Raw genomic sequence first — 17,922 nt, forward strand, 5'->3', positions numbered from 1 at the left:
TGGGCAACACGAAACCACAATTCAAACAAAGCCGGACAAAATACCAAGCACCAAGAAAATGGACTTGCTACTCAAGTGTCTCGGCCTTGTGCTGTTGCTGCCACTAACGATGTTCCCTGCATTTCTAATGAGGATGCTAAAGCCTTAACTGCTAGCCAATACAACAAACTTATAAGTCTCCTCAACCAAGACAATGGCATCAAACCAACCTTACTAGTAAACGATATTGCAACCATACTCTTCTTGAATCAGATGATTGGGTAATAAATAGTGGGGCTTCAGACTATATGATCCCTAATGTCTCTAATATGATAAATATTATTGAGTGCCTTGAGACCAAACCTGTTAGACTACCTAATGGCACTCGTGTCTCAATCTTTTATACCAACATAATTTACTTATCATTCGATATACCTTTACGTGATGTTTTGTGCATTTTAAATTTTCACTTCAACTTTTTATTAATGAGCCAACTAACCAATTCCTTGAATTGTGTTGCTTTAGTTTTTGCAACCTTTTGTATAATTCAAAACCTTACCTCGAAGAAGCTGATTGGGGTGGGAGAGATGTGTGATGGTGTGTATCATTTTATCCAGCAACCTACTCGAAAAGCATCATTGGCATCACATGGTGTTTCTTCTTCAATGTGGCACTTATGACTGATCACCCTTCGTCAGTCCATTTATCTGCTCTTTCTAGTAGTCTTTCCAATATTCCTTTTGATTGTAATTTTTATTGTAAGACTATCATTTTTCATGACAAACTTGAAATCTATTTTCTTTAAGTAATAACAGAAGTGAATGTTGTTTTGCTTTAATTCATTGTGATATTTAGCAGATAACACACCCTCATATATTGGTGTACATTATTACCTAACTATTGTAGATGACTATTCTAAGTGTACATGGGTTTATTTGATGAAATTCAAATCCAAAGCTTGCATCTTTATCAAGATTACTTATGCTACGGTTCAAACTCAATTTGATTGTACCAAGGTCGTTAGAATTGATAATGATCGAGGGTTCATATCCATATATGCTTATTTTCATAAAAATGGTATAATTCACCAATTAACACGTGCGGACACACCCCAAAAATATAGGGTACCTGAATGCAAACATCATGACCTTTTTGAAGTTGCTCATGCCTTGCATTTTCAAGTTCATTTACTATTAACTTTTTAGGGTTTGTGTGTTCTTACTACGGCTTACTTGATTAATTGTCTCCCTACGCCAATCCTATCTGGGAAGACACCTCGTGAAGTGTTGTTGAAAAGCCCATCTCATTATCACCAATTACGTATCTTTGGTTGTCTTTGTTATGCAATAATCATATCCATAATCGATATGAATTTGCTTCACATCCTGCTCGGTGTATTTTTGTAGGATATCCTTTTGATCAAAAGGGGTACTAAGTTTATGATATTGAAACTCATCATTTTTTTATTTCTTATGATGTTAAATTTTATGAAACAATCTTTTCTTTCAAAGACAAACCTAACATTCATTCAGGCAGTGCTGTAGTTCCCTTACTTATCCTTGATTCTAAAATTGACCACGTCGTGACCACATCTCTCACTTCAACTAATGATGTTCACAACCAACCTACTGAACAAACCCAGCATTCAAACAATACCTTGCATCATTCCGGTCAAACTCATACTCGTCCTTCATACCGTGAGGATTATGTTTACTTGATCTCTCATGATTAAGGCTGTAAATGAGTCGGGTTGACCATGACCCAAGCTGATTAGACTCGATTTGACCCATTTTAAAGGATCCATGGAGCCGGGTTGGGTTCCAACATTGGACCCATTCCATTTTCAAGGTTGGGTCTGGGTTTTTTGAATTCGGACCCGACTCGACCCAATTTATTTGAAAATTAGGCAATTTTGGGTTTCCAACCCTACTTTCCGATCCGAACCTGCTAAACTATTTAGGCCTGCGGGCCGCAGGGGTGTAGGCCCAGCCATCCAGCTGGTGCTTAATGCATGGCCTAGAGTCTTAATTTTTTGTTCCTAATCATTGTTCTGAAGTTGACAATAAGTAGAAATGTAAAATAATATAATGATATCAAGCTTCGTGGTGATCTCAAATTGTGGGATTGCATTTTTTTATGAAGGTAGGTGGGTTAGGTAAGAGATTGGTGCTCGTTAAGAGTATGAATGCTTTTATTGATTACATTTAGCCGAGATGAAATCAAAAGAAAAGAAAAGAAAAAGAAAATATGTATGGAATAATTTTTTCTCTTAAAAAGAAGAGAAAGCAACAGATGCAACAACATGTAGTGAAATTGGTGATGTAGATCAAATCAAATTTAAAAAGACAGCAAATGTCACAGATACTAAAAATAAGTGAAGGTTCATAAGTTTATTCTGCCTGCCAAGCAATGTGGACCCAACCTTTTAGTGTCATTGGGTTGAGGCTTTGTTTGGTGTTAGGTTCAGTGGTAGTAGAGCTTTCATAGGCAGCTTGAGCTTAGTAAGTCTTTGTTCTATGCAACTTGCTGCTTTAGTTTAATGAACTATTAGTGGGTCAAAAAATGGCTAATAATATTTGAACTCAGTCATGCTAGCTTGTGCTAATAATATCTCAAGCATATTCTACATATTAAATATGATAAACATTAACCAATTTTTAATCAAAATAAATATTTATTCGTTATCTTTATACAACATCATCAGATTTTTATATCTCTATCAATCTTATTTTGAGAAAGTGAAAATTTCTTAGATACAACTATTTACGGTGTAAGCAAAATTATTAGAATATTGGCTTATATCTTTACCTGAACCCAATCTAGAACTAAATTTTTTGGTTGAGACCGGGTTATAGATCCGAATAACCCATTGGGTCAAAAATTATAGTCGTAGATCCGATCCGAGCCTATCCGATTTTCTATTGGGTTAGGTCTGGGTCCAACATTAGGATCCGAACAAAAAACTAAGTTGGGTCGGGGTCACTCATGACCCTGTCCAATCTGACCCATTTGCACCCCTAGGGCTACTCATGATACATCCCACGTCTCTCCACAACCATCAGCAGATTCATGTCAAGCTTATCCCATCTCCTCCTATATCTCTTATTCTCATTTTCTTCCTCACACTTTGCTTCTCTCAATCATCTCCTCCAATGATGAGCCCATTTGTTATTCTCATGCAGTTAAAATCCCACATTGGCAAGAAGCCATGGTATTCAAACTAGAAGCATTAGAAAAGAATAATACATGGTCTTTGGCATCTTCTCCTCTAGGCAAAGTCTCTATTGAGTGAGATAAAAGTTGTCTCATTGCTAAGGGCTACATCCAAACCAAAGGCATTAATTATCATGAAACATTTGCACCAGTTGCTAAACAATCATAGTTCACTGCCTTCTTGCAATTGCATCCATCCATGGTTGGCCCCTAACCAACTTGATGTCAATAATACATTTCTTTATGGCGATTTATATGAAGATGTGTATATGCATTTACCGCCAGGTTGAGCATGATAACGAGGACCATAATGCATGTAAATTACACAAGTCTATCTACAGCCTGAAACAAGCATCACAAAACTGGTTTGAGAAGTTTACCTCTGTCATTAAAGCAGCAAGATATAAGCAATCTAATACTGATTTCTCACTTTCTACACTCAATATTGAATTAGGCTCATGACAGTCCTTGTGTATGTTGATGATATTCCTCAACAAATTGTTACACTCAAGCAGTTCTTAACCACTCACTTTCACATTAAGGATCCTAGTTTGCTAAAATATTTTCTTGGTGTTGAAGCAACACACTCTTCCAAAGGCATTTTCTCAGTCACCGCAAGTATACACTGGACATTCTTTCTAAGACCAAGTTGTTAGGTGCAAAACTGTATGATTTTTTCATAGAACAAAAGTTAAGACTTACTGATGATGGTGCTGTACTATAGGATCCTTCCTCCTATAGGTAGTAGGTTGGTAGCTTAATTTATTTGATAATCACCTGCCTAGAAATTATATATTCGATTCACATTCTCAATTAATTTATGCAACATCCAAAGAAGCCCTAGTATGATGCTGCCATCTGAATATTACTCTATTTAAATTCATCTCCTAGTGGAGGATTGCTTCTCCTATTCTTTAGTGATATCATTTGTGTGTCTATGCTAATTCAGGTTGGGCTACTTGTCCTATGACTCGGCAATCTCCAAGTTGGTCAACTTGGGTAGCTGTTGTCATGGATTAGTTTACTAGATTTGGTAGAATCCTAAAGATTCCTTCAAACTTTCCACAATTACCATGTTTACTTGGTCGACTTGGGTATCATGCTTATCATGTTTACTTGGGCAGCTTTGTGATGGATTGATTTACAAGATTTGATAGAATCCCGAAAGTTGATTTATAAGATTTGTCCTCACTTACACTTTCCATGTTTACTTCGTTGACTTGGGTAGTTGCTATTATAGATTGATTGATGTGATTTGTTTAGCTTGACTTTTGATTTTGTACACATGCTGAATTTGTAACATGATGTGTGTGTGTGTGTGTATTCTCTATACTCAATAAAATCAGGCCATTCTAATCAACTTTTTCAATTATCACCAAAATTAGCAGATATTAAAAATATGCGAACAATATATTTTTACTTGAGTATTGATTCGACAAGATTATCTACAAACTTTTGAATCCTTTCTTATGCCAATTTACATTATTTCCTTTCTTTTTTATTGAAATATTGTAAACAAGGAATGGAGTCCTATCAACCTCATCTACATCTTAGCTTTTCAATGATTGGTGATAGAATAGTATTATAATGGCATATATTTAAAATAACATATGGTTCTAAGGTATAGAGGAATGATCACAACCTAAAAATAGTGCTTGTGATGGAATTTATCAATAATCACCCTAAGCTTCGACAAACAAATATTTGCAAAAGGACTAGTCCTACAATGTCCAAATACCTACTTCCACCACCACCATAAAAGAATGCACTGTAGGCATTTTCATGAAAAGATAGGATTTTATTTTAGTATTTATCAATAAACCAATTTTAGAGGTCAAGTCAAGCCTACAAGGAAAGAAAATGCACATCATAATTGTTTTAAATTTTGGATCTATTTATACTGATCTCCCTTTGATACAAATTTAGGTGTGAACTAGATATCTTCTCTATTCTCCTTCCTTGTTATCCTTTTGATTAGAATTTGGTTGGAAAACCCTAAAATGATCAATAAAAAGGAGCCATCGAAACCCTAAAATGCCTCTCTCTTAAAAAGCCCAAGCTTAAAGCACCTAGACTTCTTGATAATCATAGCATGAACAGTGGCATCGTATATAAATGATCAACAACCCAACCGGTTGCATCCTCCATTACCATCAAAAAACTATGCAAACAAGTGTCCTCGCCAAGTGGTGGCCATGCCTCTAGTCACCCTTCTTGACTTGGACCATGATGATGCATTTCAGAGCATTTACAAACACTAGACTGATAGATCTTATGGATTTTATCTATCATGTTCTTCACTTTTGTAGTTTGCTTTGCATCCATAGATTGTGCCTCTCGTTGTCTACTGAATGCCACACAAGCTTCACTAATTCCATATAATCTTGCCACCTATTGTGATGCTAAAAAATTCTCTCTTCATCTCCAACCATGGATACAAAGTTTTTAACCCGTTGCATGACAAGCTCTCCAACTATGACTCCCTAAAACTCTTGCACTTAAGATGAGGTTTTTTAATCTATTTGTCGAGTTTTAGCTTGCTAGAGCCTCTAAAGTTATATTTTGTTAACCTTGGAAAATTGCTAATTTTTATGTACCCTCCTTTAGTTAAGAATTGGTGTCTCACTGCATGCAAATTACTAAAAAATTGTACCATTAGTATTAGTGGTCAAAGGATTGAAGAGGTGTACACATGGCAATGAATTTTGGCCTATCAAGCATTGACTTTTCCAAGAAGGAATTAAAGCATTTGCATGTATTGACTAGCATCATTCCTTATTCAAAATCTCACCACTCTAAGCCTTCAGACGATCATATGGTTGAGTTGGTTGATGTGGCTGTTGGATGACCATCTGACATCTTGAATAGTGTGGACTTGGTTTATCATTTATCTTTTGTTTCTGTCTTTTGGATAACTTGTCATCTATTGAGTCATGTTTAAGATAAGAGACCAATTTCCTTTCAAGCATAGTAAAATATAAAATTAACCCAAGGAACTTCAGTGTACTTGCAATCCTTTCCTTTGATATTGGTATATCTGATGGTAAAAATCCTCACCATCTGGTCTTCCAAGGCTGGTCATATCTATCATTCAAGCAATAGCTAATGAGCAATATGTTGTATGTGTTATGCAACTGATATACCCAAGGCAGCTAGCATAACAATAAATTCTCATTGCAATGGGTAAACATAATCTACTTGATAAGAATCTATTATTCCAAGCATCAAGCCCATATATGGTTGGATGCGAATCTAATGTCATATTCATTTGTCAAAGTACTATGGTATGATCAAGGTTAAAAACTTTTAGGAATAAGATAGTCGATTCAAAAATATCTTTATGGGAGTAGATAAGATATACTCTTAGATAAGAGTACTTAGAAGGATAACCCAACCTTTGATGCCTCTGGTCTACTCTAGAAGGATCTTTCATTTGCTCAAGAGGCTTAGGCAAATATAGGCTTTTTGGTGGCAATGCGTCCTTTTTGTCAAAATAAGACTTGGTCTTATTTTTTTTTGGTTGCTAAAACGGATGTATCATACATGGCGGGTACAAATATATCCAAAAAAATCACAAGATAATAATTCTCGGAGTGCTCCGGATAAGTCCTCTTTTCTCAACCAAAGAGTCTCGCCAGAATGATTGGCCACATAAGAGGTTACCCAATGTGCTGCTCTGTTGGCCTCACGGTACATAGCTTTACCTGAATGGCCATCCTTCCACACATCATAGCTCGAATATCCCTATGTAGCGGGTGGCTATCGCCCATTATTGTAGTAAATCATGTTCATTGACTATAGAAACATTAATAATATTTATTCATTGTAGTAAATCATGTTCATTGACTATAGAAATATTAATAATATTTATTCATCACCTCAATATCGTGATAATAGAAAGACGAATGCAAGTGAACCAATAGATAACATGCAACAAAATTAATAATTAAAATCTGAATGTGTGCCAGCTAGCAAGTTTTGCGTTATTCATTTCAATTATAAATGGGTCTGTCATGGATCGAGTGATTTTTGACACAACTTGAGTTTGATCCATGCTTAAACCCTACCCAACCCATTGCTACTCCCAAACTCGACGTTTAGTGTTGACGTGTGGGCCAGATCAACTGACTCGACGCCGTCCATCTCGGTTCAGACGGTGTATGATCAGTAGGGGTCCTTAAAAACCCTAGCTCTCTCTCCTATATTTCCGCCTCTGCCGAAGCACGCGAGTCCGAGCGTTTCAGGAGTAGGAGGGGAAGGCCGCCGCGACTAGGAGGAGAACATGGTTCGATTTCCGTCCTTTTCCCCATCCAATCGTAGTACTAGTTATCTAATGTCATGATAATTTTGCAATTCTCTCGCGGAATCTTTTTTTGCAAGGCTTTTTCACGATATATGAAAATTTTCTTTCCAATTAATAGTTTTTATTAGATTTCTTCATGAGTTTTTTCTTATTGAAAACTGTCTGTTTGGGTCTTTGGGATCTGAGGCATTCATTAACTATGGAATGAATTGGAACGGAATCTTAGGTTGGAAATCTTAGCACGGGATTGAGGCATAATCTAATGGGATGGGATTTGTTCTTTCTTTTGGGTTAAAGGAAACGCTTTACGATGTTATATATATATATAGAGAGAGAAAGAGTCAGGTGGGATGCTTTTGAGAGCATTTGGCTCAAAATGCTTCCTAGTTAAAAGCAACAAAGGACATTTCAAAATGCTTCCTGTCATGAATTCTAACCTCAAGTCATATGAGGCATTTTCAAAGTATCATAATCATGTATCTGCATGAGCATTCGCCAATTTTTTGTAGAGATAGAACACGCGCCAATTATTGAAGGCACACAAAATCAACATTCGGGAAAAAAAAGAGTTCACAGCCAATAGTAGAATCCAAGAAGGCCTGACAAAAAGTAAAAAATTTGTCCTACTAAAGACCTTTTGCAGAGAAGGAGATGATGCACCTGATAGCTTTAGATACACCTACTCAAACATATAAAAATAACAACGGCTAGCAAAACACTTCCTGTTATAAGCAAGCATATACGAATTACGAAATGGATTGAGATAGACATGAGTACACCACTCAAGGTCGCTCTTGCAGATCTCTCCTTAGTCATACGCATTCTTCCAAATGCCTGCTCGATCTCCGACCAGCATATGACACTCCTATGATCCATACTTGATGAGAATCACCTTTTCAAGCTACTTCCCTTCTTGTTTGTCAAGCAACCACCGCAAGTTGCCTATACTAGCTGAACAAAATGTTCTTTACACAGTTCCTATACTAGCTGAATCAAACTTCAACAATTCTTTACACAATTTTATTTGTTTTCACTAATTTTATAAGAAAGCAGTTTCACATAAACTCCAATAGTTTGGCAGGAGGGTAAGGTTTAAGTATAGCTGGAATAAATTAAATTGTCTTTACAAATTCCTATGTGGCCCAATATATTTAATCATAGAGATTGAAACTACAGCCAGTTGATATTTTAGACTCAATTTCACAATATAAAACCAAGTTCAAGCTCTACAGCATGAACATGCATATAGATTTGACCGTAGCTGAACTGAAACATATTCATGCTTATAGGATTTGCATTCAGCTTTTGCAGAATAAATTCGAATTTTCACATTTATACCTATCTTTAATTATTGTCTTGTTGTATATGCCATTATTCATTTTACTATGTGTATCTAACTAAAAGATTCAGTTAGGAATGCCAAACATTTATCATTTACTTGGACTCATTAGAATTCTTGTGCCTAGATACCTATGAGAAATAGATGTTGAGAATCGAATCTAATCACTAGCAAGGTTTTGAAAAACCCATCTTACCATGGTACGACGCTTCCCATACCAAGGTGTATTGAGTGTATATACTCAGGGCCGGCGATTGAGGCGTTCGCCTAAGGCCTTGGCCCAAAGAATGCTCACCGCAGGAAAGGCTTCAAAGACAAAATAGAAAGAAAAAAGATCCTCTTAGTGAGTTCGCCTTAGGCCGACCCACTGTAGGGAGGGCCTCAAAGACAAAATGAAAATAAAAAAGGCCCCTCTTAGTAAGTTCGCCTTAGGCCTCCAAATGCATTGAGTCGCTCCTGTGTATACTGTACTATTCTATGGTATTTCAAACCTTCATAAAGCATGGTGGGGCATACCATGATATTTACTATGCTAGACACAATCTATATGCCCCCATATCATGGTATTTCAAACCTTGATGACTTGTTTTGTCAATTTTTAATTTTGTCAGACCAAACTTGTTCAAGAACAGGGTGGTGACTCAATCTTGTGAACATAATTAGGGAATGAACATCGAACTAGATAGTATGTCTGGAACAAGACCAGAATATAAATAAGAAAATGTAAAAAATGCCTTAACAAAGCATTTTTTCTTGTAAATCTGATCGGCAAAATCCTATAATTTTGCTGTATGTATTGATCATAGGGTGTCATATAGTATAAACCATGATATAGAATACTATATTGAACCACTTGCTTTGGTTGGTATTGTACTATATAGACCATGAACCTTGATGGTTTATAGTCTCGAGACGGTATTTGACCTAAACAAGTGTGAATCGGTCCTAACTGGGTTGAATGGCCTAGACCTGCTTGGCTCTGAGCAGGTTTGACTTTGTAAGGGTCTTGTACTGGTTGAGGCCTCATTAATTGGAGAAGAAAGGGCCTAGGGCCCTTTTCTCTCCATTTCAAGGTAAGAATGGAGAAAGGAGGAGAAGAAAAAGAGAAGAAGAGACTGGTGGGGTGAGCAGGAAGTCTGATCTTGTTATTTCCCTCTTTTTTCTCTTTTATACGTTACATCTGATAAAAATTGAACATGGGAACTCATTGCAAAATTTGTGTTTTGGCATGATTTTTTGATTTGTCATAAATCTTGGTTAGTTCTATGCAGTGGTATAACCTTTTTTTTATTAATTTTTTGATGTTTATTTTATTTTTAATGTAGATATTTTATATTTTCAATGTTATACATAGTCATTTTAAAATGTATTATATAGTAATTCCATTCTTTAGGCGTAACATAATAAAGTTAAATTATATTACATTTAAACATGAAAAATGAACTCTCAATTTTCCATTCAAAACTAAATAATGGAGTCTTAAAACCTTGAAAACAAAAAAAAAGTATTTTTTTGGTGTACCAGTATGGGTTGTTATGGTATGGAACAAGTATCAGTACTTTATCATAGCAGTCTCCTATCGATATGCAGTATGAGTTGCTGCATCTCATCCCATTCCAGCACATGTAGCTGGAGCAGCTAAAGAAGCTGCAGTCCAGTGCGCTGAGTTCCTGCAAGTGGACTTGCAGATGGGCTTGTTGCAATCAAGCAAATAGACCCTAAGATAGCATTTAATGCTAAAAAGCCACATCTATTGCAATATAATAATATTTTAAGTAACATTTTTCCTGATTCAAAATATGTGGGATGTTTTTGATTGTTAACCAGACATGGTCCTAGTTATGCCTCCAAAAAGATAGCCATTAAGATGTTAATCTATACCATTTTACTAGTCTGGGTGAATGGTCGGTGAACTTGCATACTTCTTCCCTTGAGGCGTTGTATTGTGCCAATGCTGAAAATGAAATCATCTTATGTTAGAAGCCTAACATATCTCCTCAGTTCACCTTTTTGAAGTTCTCAGCTTTCTTACTTGATTTAAACTAATATTAAGGAGTTGGATTGTGAGCTATCTAGCTGAATAGCGAATAGGATATTCCGTATAATTTATCTATAATAAAGATTTTCTTGAAGCTCCTGGTCATTGCTGATGGCTAACCTGTTATCATTATGCTTCTTGCACAATTTGTACTGACAAATTAACTAGTATTTAGTTTTTACTCTGTTTGCTGCTGTCTAATTTATACTTCTTTGACGTGCATTTCAGGCTAGGGGATTGAAGAAGCATCTGAAGAGGCTCAATGCCCCAAAGCATTGGATGCTAGACAAGCTTGGTGGTGCCTTTGTAAGTGCAGAAAAGTTCATGCTGCCTTTTTTATAATAAAAAAATTAAATAAAGGGTATATTTGGTTGTAAGGAAATCATGGAAAAAATAAAAGAAAAATAGAACTTTTTTATGGGAATGGAAAATTTTCTTCAAATTAGTTATAAACTTCCCAAATTTGTTAAGTTTCTAATAAAAAACAGATGGAAAACTAGATTTTTCAAAGCAAGCAAGTTTTTCGGGCAGTTTTTCATTGCACCCAAACATGCCCTTAATGAAAAAGAGAATGACAAGAGTGCTCTTGCCCTCTCTCTATATGTATGTATCTTTGTATGTATGGATGTATTACTTGGATGCCCACACAATAGCCTTAAGGTTAGTCCTTACCTAACTAGAGGCTTGGCACTGATGATCCGAGCTAGTAGATGTGATCTACTATCTATAAACTGTTTATTATGACTAACAAAAACAAAAGAAGTTAATTACACTAAGTTTCAGACTCTTATTTTGATCAGTGATTAGTTTTATCTTTTTTCCCACCTTCAAACAAATGAAACATAGATTTCCCCTATATCGTTAAATTTTTTTGAAAGGTAACTATCTTCGTTTCTTATATGAAATTCATATAGAATCTTTGAAAAAAACCTTGTGCTCCATAATAAAAAAAAGAAGTTACCATCTTTGGGATCTGATGCTACGCTGCTGTTCTATACCTTAGTGGATTGACTCTATCACAGAAGTTGATTCCTAACTTTTATTCCATATCGTGATATAAGCAGTTCTTAACCGTATCGACCTAACAACTTGCTAATTAAATGTGGAGATCCCTAGCCTATGCATTCAATAGTCAAAACATATGTATTTTTTCATGCTTTTTAAATTGCCAATTTTTTATCACTAGATTTATAAGTGATGCATAGGCTAGGGATCTCCAAATCACAATATTGTTTTGTAGTAAATAATTTAGAGATAGTAGATCCCATCCAATAGCTTGAATTACCGGTGCTGGAGTCTTTGCTCGCCTAGTCAGGACCAATCTTATTAAGGCTCTTGTGCGGGTGCCCGTATATTAGCTCTACTCTCTCTGTCTCTCTCTCTCTCTCTCTATCTTTATATATATATATATATATATATATATATATATATATATATATATTTCTGTGATACTTACTGTATGAATTGACCATCTTTTAGGCCCCCAAACCATCTTCTGGCCCACACAAGGCTCGCGAGTGTTTACCATTAATCCTTATCCTAAGAAATAGGTTGAAATATGCTCTAACTTACCGTGAAGTCATTGCAATTCTGATGCAACGACATGTACTGGTTGATGGAAAGGTCAGGACAGACAAGACTTATCCAGCTGGTTTCATGGGTATGATTATTGTTCAGCTTTTCTTGTCATATGCATATTCATGGAGTTCCCTGACAAATATTAACGTTTGCTATTTCTATGGCACCCTATTTTGTAATGTGCAGATGTTGTATCGATCCCAAAAACAAATGAGAATTTTCGGCTCCTGTACGACACCAAGGGACGCTTCCGTCTCCACTCAATCAGAGATGAGGAAGCTAAGGTCTGTGTGATTTCTTTATTATTGTGCACTACTTCACCGTCAAAATGGCTAGGACCTTCATGACTTATTTTCTGTGAGAAAGATAACCTTTCCCTCTTTCTCCAAGGTTGTAGTGTTAGAGTCAACAATTGTGTGCTTGTTTCCTGAATATAGTCTTTGAAAATGAAAATTGCCTGGTGACTAGCAACTCCCAGTGCTAATCTTTCCATCAGCTGTACTCATTTGTTTGTCTTCCTTTTGGCATTGAAATGGTCTCATGTGATGCAATGTTTAACAAATCAATGTTTCTCTTTCACAGAAGTTTGTAGAACTATCAATGTTTAATGTATAGTATGTTTTATCCCAAATCTGACCTTGATGAAATAACTTGGATGAATTTTATAGAGATTCATACAGAGATATGTAACTGTTCAAGTAAATTTAACTCAGACTACTTATCTTGTAATAATTTTCACCGAGAGATCATTTAACATTGTCTTAGAAATCTTTCCATCAGCTATACTCATTTATTTGTCTTCGTTTTTGGCATTGAAATGGTCTCATGTGATGCAATGTTTAACAAATCAATGTTTCTCTTTCACAGAAGTTTGTTGAACTATCAATGTTTAATGTATAGTATGTTTTAACTCATATCTGACCTTGCTGAAATAATTTGGATGAATTTTATAGAGATTCATACAGAGATATGGAACTGTTCAAGTAAATTTAACTCAGACTACTTATCTTGCAATAATTTTCACCGAGAGATCTTTATTTGACAATGTCTTAGAAATCCTTGTCTTTTCCTTTGCAGTTCAAGCTGTGCAAGGTCCGGAGTGTTCAGTTTGGACAGAAAGGCATTCCTTATCTCAATACTTATGATGGTCGTACAATTCGATATCCAGATCCTTTAATCAAAGCAAATGACACCATTAAGCTTGATCTGGAGACTAACAAGATCGTAGATTTCATCAAGTTTGATGTTGGGAATGTAGTCATGGTCACCGGTGGAAGGAACAGGGGACGTGTTGGTGTTATCAAGAACAGGGAGAAGCACAAGGGCAGTTTCGAGACTATCCATCTCCAAGATGCAACTGGTCATGAGTTTGCAACTCGCCTTGGCAATGTCTTCACCATTGGTAAGGGGACGAAGCCATGGGTTTCTCTTCCTAAAGGCAAGGGTATCAAGCTCAGCATCATTGAAGAGGCTAGGAAGCGACTTGCTGCCTCTGGCGCTGCTCCCACTGTCTGATCGTATTGTACTGCTCCCACTGTTTGATCATATTGCTTCATATGTTGTCTGGGGCACTTGGAGTTCTTCGTGGACATGTTGAGTGGAGGTTGCAAATCCTCTTACCTGATTTCGATGATGTCAACTCTTTTGAAGTTTAATTTGCTTTGGAATATGGATATTAGTTCTCTTAAATTTTCATTGACAGCCAGATATTTCTTTTTCTTTTACATAACTGACATTTGCTTACTTCTGCTCATGCAATAGTTCTAATGGCATCTTAGGTTGTTTTCGAGTTCATCTTATCTTTCAGCAGTTCTATGATATGATTAAATCAGTTAAATTTGGTACCAAATACTTTGCTGCAGTTTCCTCATGTAGTTCCATTTTTATCAATTTCTAGCTGTCTGTTACTTTTCATTTTCATCATCAAGCAAGTAGGCTTGTAGTATGTGATTGTCCTTCAAACTGGTGCTGCTTGCAAAATTCTGAGTCTGCTGTGGCTACACTTGTTATTGCAAATTGCATGGCAATTACTTTGTTCTTCCATAATGCCGTTATGAAATTATACTTTTCTGTTTACGTATATTCTTAACTTTGTAAAAATTCTGAAAGGAAATTTGAAACAGCTCTAGCAACTCTATTTACAATTCAATGTTCATTCAAATACTAAAACATTTAGATCCAGTTTTTTCATAAAATCTTAGTATTAGTGAGAATTCAGGAATGATTTGCGATGGAAAGATGTCCTTGGTTTAGCTTCTTTTCCACAAAACAGGGCGTCTGATTACAGAGTTGGTCATACTCTTCCAAAGCTGGAGGGACGAAACGATCTGATTTGCGTCGTAACTGTTGGATGAGCTTAGCATGTAATTAAAATAAATACACTCACATGTAATCAGGATAGGCTAGTTTTGTAACTAAGTGGCTACTTACCTCTTATAATTTTTTTCCTACGTGTCTTATCATCTTAGATAATGCTGTCATCAAACTGTAGTGATTAGTGGCTACTTACCACCTATCAGCAGAAGGAAAGTTAGTCGCCACAGTGGAGAGATCTATCATTGCATCTTTCCCAGGTTCCAACAGCTAACCCTGCTAAAAGCTGCATGAAAACCAAGTTGCAGGTTGTTTATATCATAATAAAATCCTTCATGATTCACCATTTGAGTGGATCTAATTGGCCTCAGTTTGCCTCATTTCAGTTCAATGCATTTTAGCTCAACCTCTAGTGCATGCGGCAATTGGCCATGTGAAAGAGAAATTGATAAAGATAAATGACAATGAAGTAAGATAAGAAGGTATTCTACGTCTTTGACATCTTAGGAGTTACCAAATAGAATTTCACCATGTTGAATAGGTACTTATCACCTTCCTTTTTGCTAATTGTTAGGAGTGCATGCATGAACTATATATTGCCATGGTAGTTGCATCCCTTCTTAGAGAGAGAGAGAGAGAGAGAGAGGGAGAGGGAGAGGGAGAGAGAGAGAGAGAGGAGGTTTGAGGCTCAGAGTGTTGGCTAGGTCATCCTCAAATATTTGAATCTGGAAAATTTAGACCAGGGTTGTCCATCAATTGTTAAGAACACAAAAGAATTAGATAAATGGGTATTGTAACATTGTTAACCGTCTCCAAGTCTTCCTTCGGTTGAATCCGTAGTCCTAGTTTGATTTGGTTTTGGACCCACTAAAAATCAAATCGAGTCTAATTCAGGTCGAGGTGATTTGGTTGTTAAATACAGAGTTACATGAATGTTTCCACCGACTATCCGATTAGAGGCTTTGGAGTGCATACAGGGCGAAAGTAGTCATCAGGCTCGGCATCAGAGTTGAGAATGGCAAGGAAGAAAGATAGTAAAAGATCAAGAGAAGGTACATTGTCCCATTGTTAGATTGAGCATGTTGCAAAGTTGAGATATAAGGGGTTGTGAATGGTGCAAGTGGGGCTTATGTATAGCTTAGGGGACTAATATGAACAGGAAAAAGAAAAAAAGAAAAAGAAGATATCAGTTTTGTTGTTGTCTTGTTCATTTTACAAATTAGGGGACTAATATGAACATCCATAATCAATGCATCAATTAATAATGAGGACCTCTTGACTTAGGACATGAACTGGAGAGGTATAGTTTTCCAATCATGATCGTCTATGATTACACAATGATTCTATGTCCTATATTAGCGAAGTTCATCACTCAATGTCATGAGGAAATTGATGCCGGACCAAATTTAAATGGAGGCAGGAGAAGAGGAGAGGAGAAGGAGGAAGAAGAAGAGGAGAAGGAGAAGGGAGGAGAAGAGAAGAAGAGGGAAACGTGGGGAAAGAAATTCTTTAATTCTGCATTAAACCCTAATCAGCTTACAAGTTCCCTTTAAATAGGGCCTCATAAGAACAATTAAAATAAACCCCTTACATAAAATAATTCCCCACAAATAAGCCCTAAAATGAAAATAAGCCCAGAATAAAATAAACCACAAATAAATCCCTAAACACAAATAAACCCAGAAATAACAATAAGCAAATATGCAAATAAAATGGGGACCTAGCTGATGTCCCCATCAACTCCTCCCGGGTGAGAAAAACTCGACCCCGTCGAGTGTAAATCGGGGCGGCCGTCGTACTGCTCCAGAAGATCCGGGTCAAGGCGCTGCAACTCAGCTCGCGAAATCCACGACACATCTGATTCGGGTCGACCTTTCCACCGAACAAGGTAACGTTGGTAGCTTCCTCTCCTGGTAGAGATAACCTGCTCATCTAATATATATTCTATGTGTTCTCTGCGTGCATGAAACTGGGGAGGTGGAGGCTCACTAGCAGGTGCTAGAGCAGGGTGATCAACAACAGTGGATGTATCAACAAAAGGGTCAGAAGGAATGAATGTTGATTTCTTGTATGGGACTAAATCTTCAATATTAAATGTCGCACTAATCCCATAGTCTTCAGGAAGATCTACAACATACGCATTCGAACTGATTTTCTTTAGGACTTTGAATGGTCCCGCACTACGAGATTGCAACTTTTTGAACGTCCCCGAAGGAAGTCGTTCAGGTCTAATTCTTACCATGACTGAATCACCTACATTTAATTCTTTATAACGGCGGTGCAAATCAGCAAAGGATTTATATTTTAAGTTATTAGAGTGAATAAGTTTGCTGATCTCCTGATGCAATGAATGCAGGTGTGAAGCAAATGATTGTGCAGACTCAGAGACTCTATGTTGATGTGACATGGGAATCAAGTCTATGGGCTGCCTAGGTTTATATTCATTCACCACTTCGAAAGGACTCACGCCTAAGGACCTATTGACCGAACTATTATATGCAAACTCGACGGTCGGTAACACTAAATCCCAGGTCCTAGTATAGACCGACGAAAATTTTAATTTAGTGCCAATCATGTGTCCAAGAATTTTCCTAAAGGAACTCACGAATCTAACATCTCTATCAGATATAATAGGTGTTGGAAGGTCAGGAGGTCTAACGACTTCGTTGAAATAAAGTGTGGCAATTCTAGAATTGTTAGAAGTCCTAGGACATAGGAGAAAAGGAGCCATATCCGAAAAATGGTCCACAACCATAAATATGGAATCGTGCTTGATATAGGTACGAGGAAGTCCCAACACGAAGTCCATATTGACATCTTGCCATGAGATCGTGGCACTAGACATAGAATCGAAGAGGTCGTTCAACCTAGGGATGGAAAAACGATACTGAACCATAATTTTATTGGGGGTGCGGAATGTGGGTTTAGCACTGGGGCTCAAACTCTCACAAATATACCCTCGAGTGAGGAGTTTGTCAACTTTACATTTCAGTTCGGTGTGGTCGTTTGGGTTGAGCCTATGATGGGGAAGAGTTGGTACGGATGCTCCAGGAATGAGGTCAATGACGTGCTGGAGGTCACACATCGGAGGAAGTGTATCTGGAAGATCCTGAGAGAAAACAGAGTGAAACTCCTCCAACAGGGAAACTACTGCGGGTG

At 36.8% G+C, this 17,922-nt stretch overlaps 1 protein-coding gene across 1 annotated transcript; it reads left to right on the forward strand.

The window, feature by feature from the left end:
• The first annotated feature begins 7,377 nt into the window (after positions 1–7,377).
• On the forward strand, positions 7,378–14,244 carry LOC103720880 (small ribosomal subunit protein eS4x). The gene is made up of 5 exons (XM_039114694.3): positions 7,378–7,477; positions 11,101–11,178; positions 12,352–12,532; positions 12,637–12,734; positions 13,528–14,244. The coding sequence occupies exons 1-5, from the start codon at positions 7,475–7,477 to the stop codon at positions 13,963–13,965; spliced, it is 798 nt and encodes a 265-aa protein (XP_038970622.1). The 5' UTR covers positions 7,378–7,474; the 3' UTR covers positions 13,966–14,244.
• Positions 14,245–17,922: the final 3,678 nt, after the last annotated feature.

The sequence above is a fragment of the Phoenix dactylifera genome, chromosome 16 (assembly GCF_051530095.1).
Source record: "Phoenix dactylifera cultivar Ajwa chromosome 16, Ajwa_hap1_PhDact_Kaust_v1.1, whole genome shotgun sequence".
Lineage (NCBI taxonomy): Eukaryota > Viridiplantae > Streptophyta > Magnoliopsida > Arecales > Arecaceae > Phoenix > Phoenix dactylifera.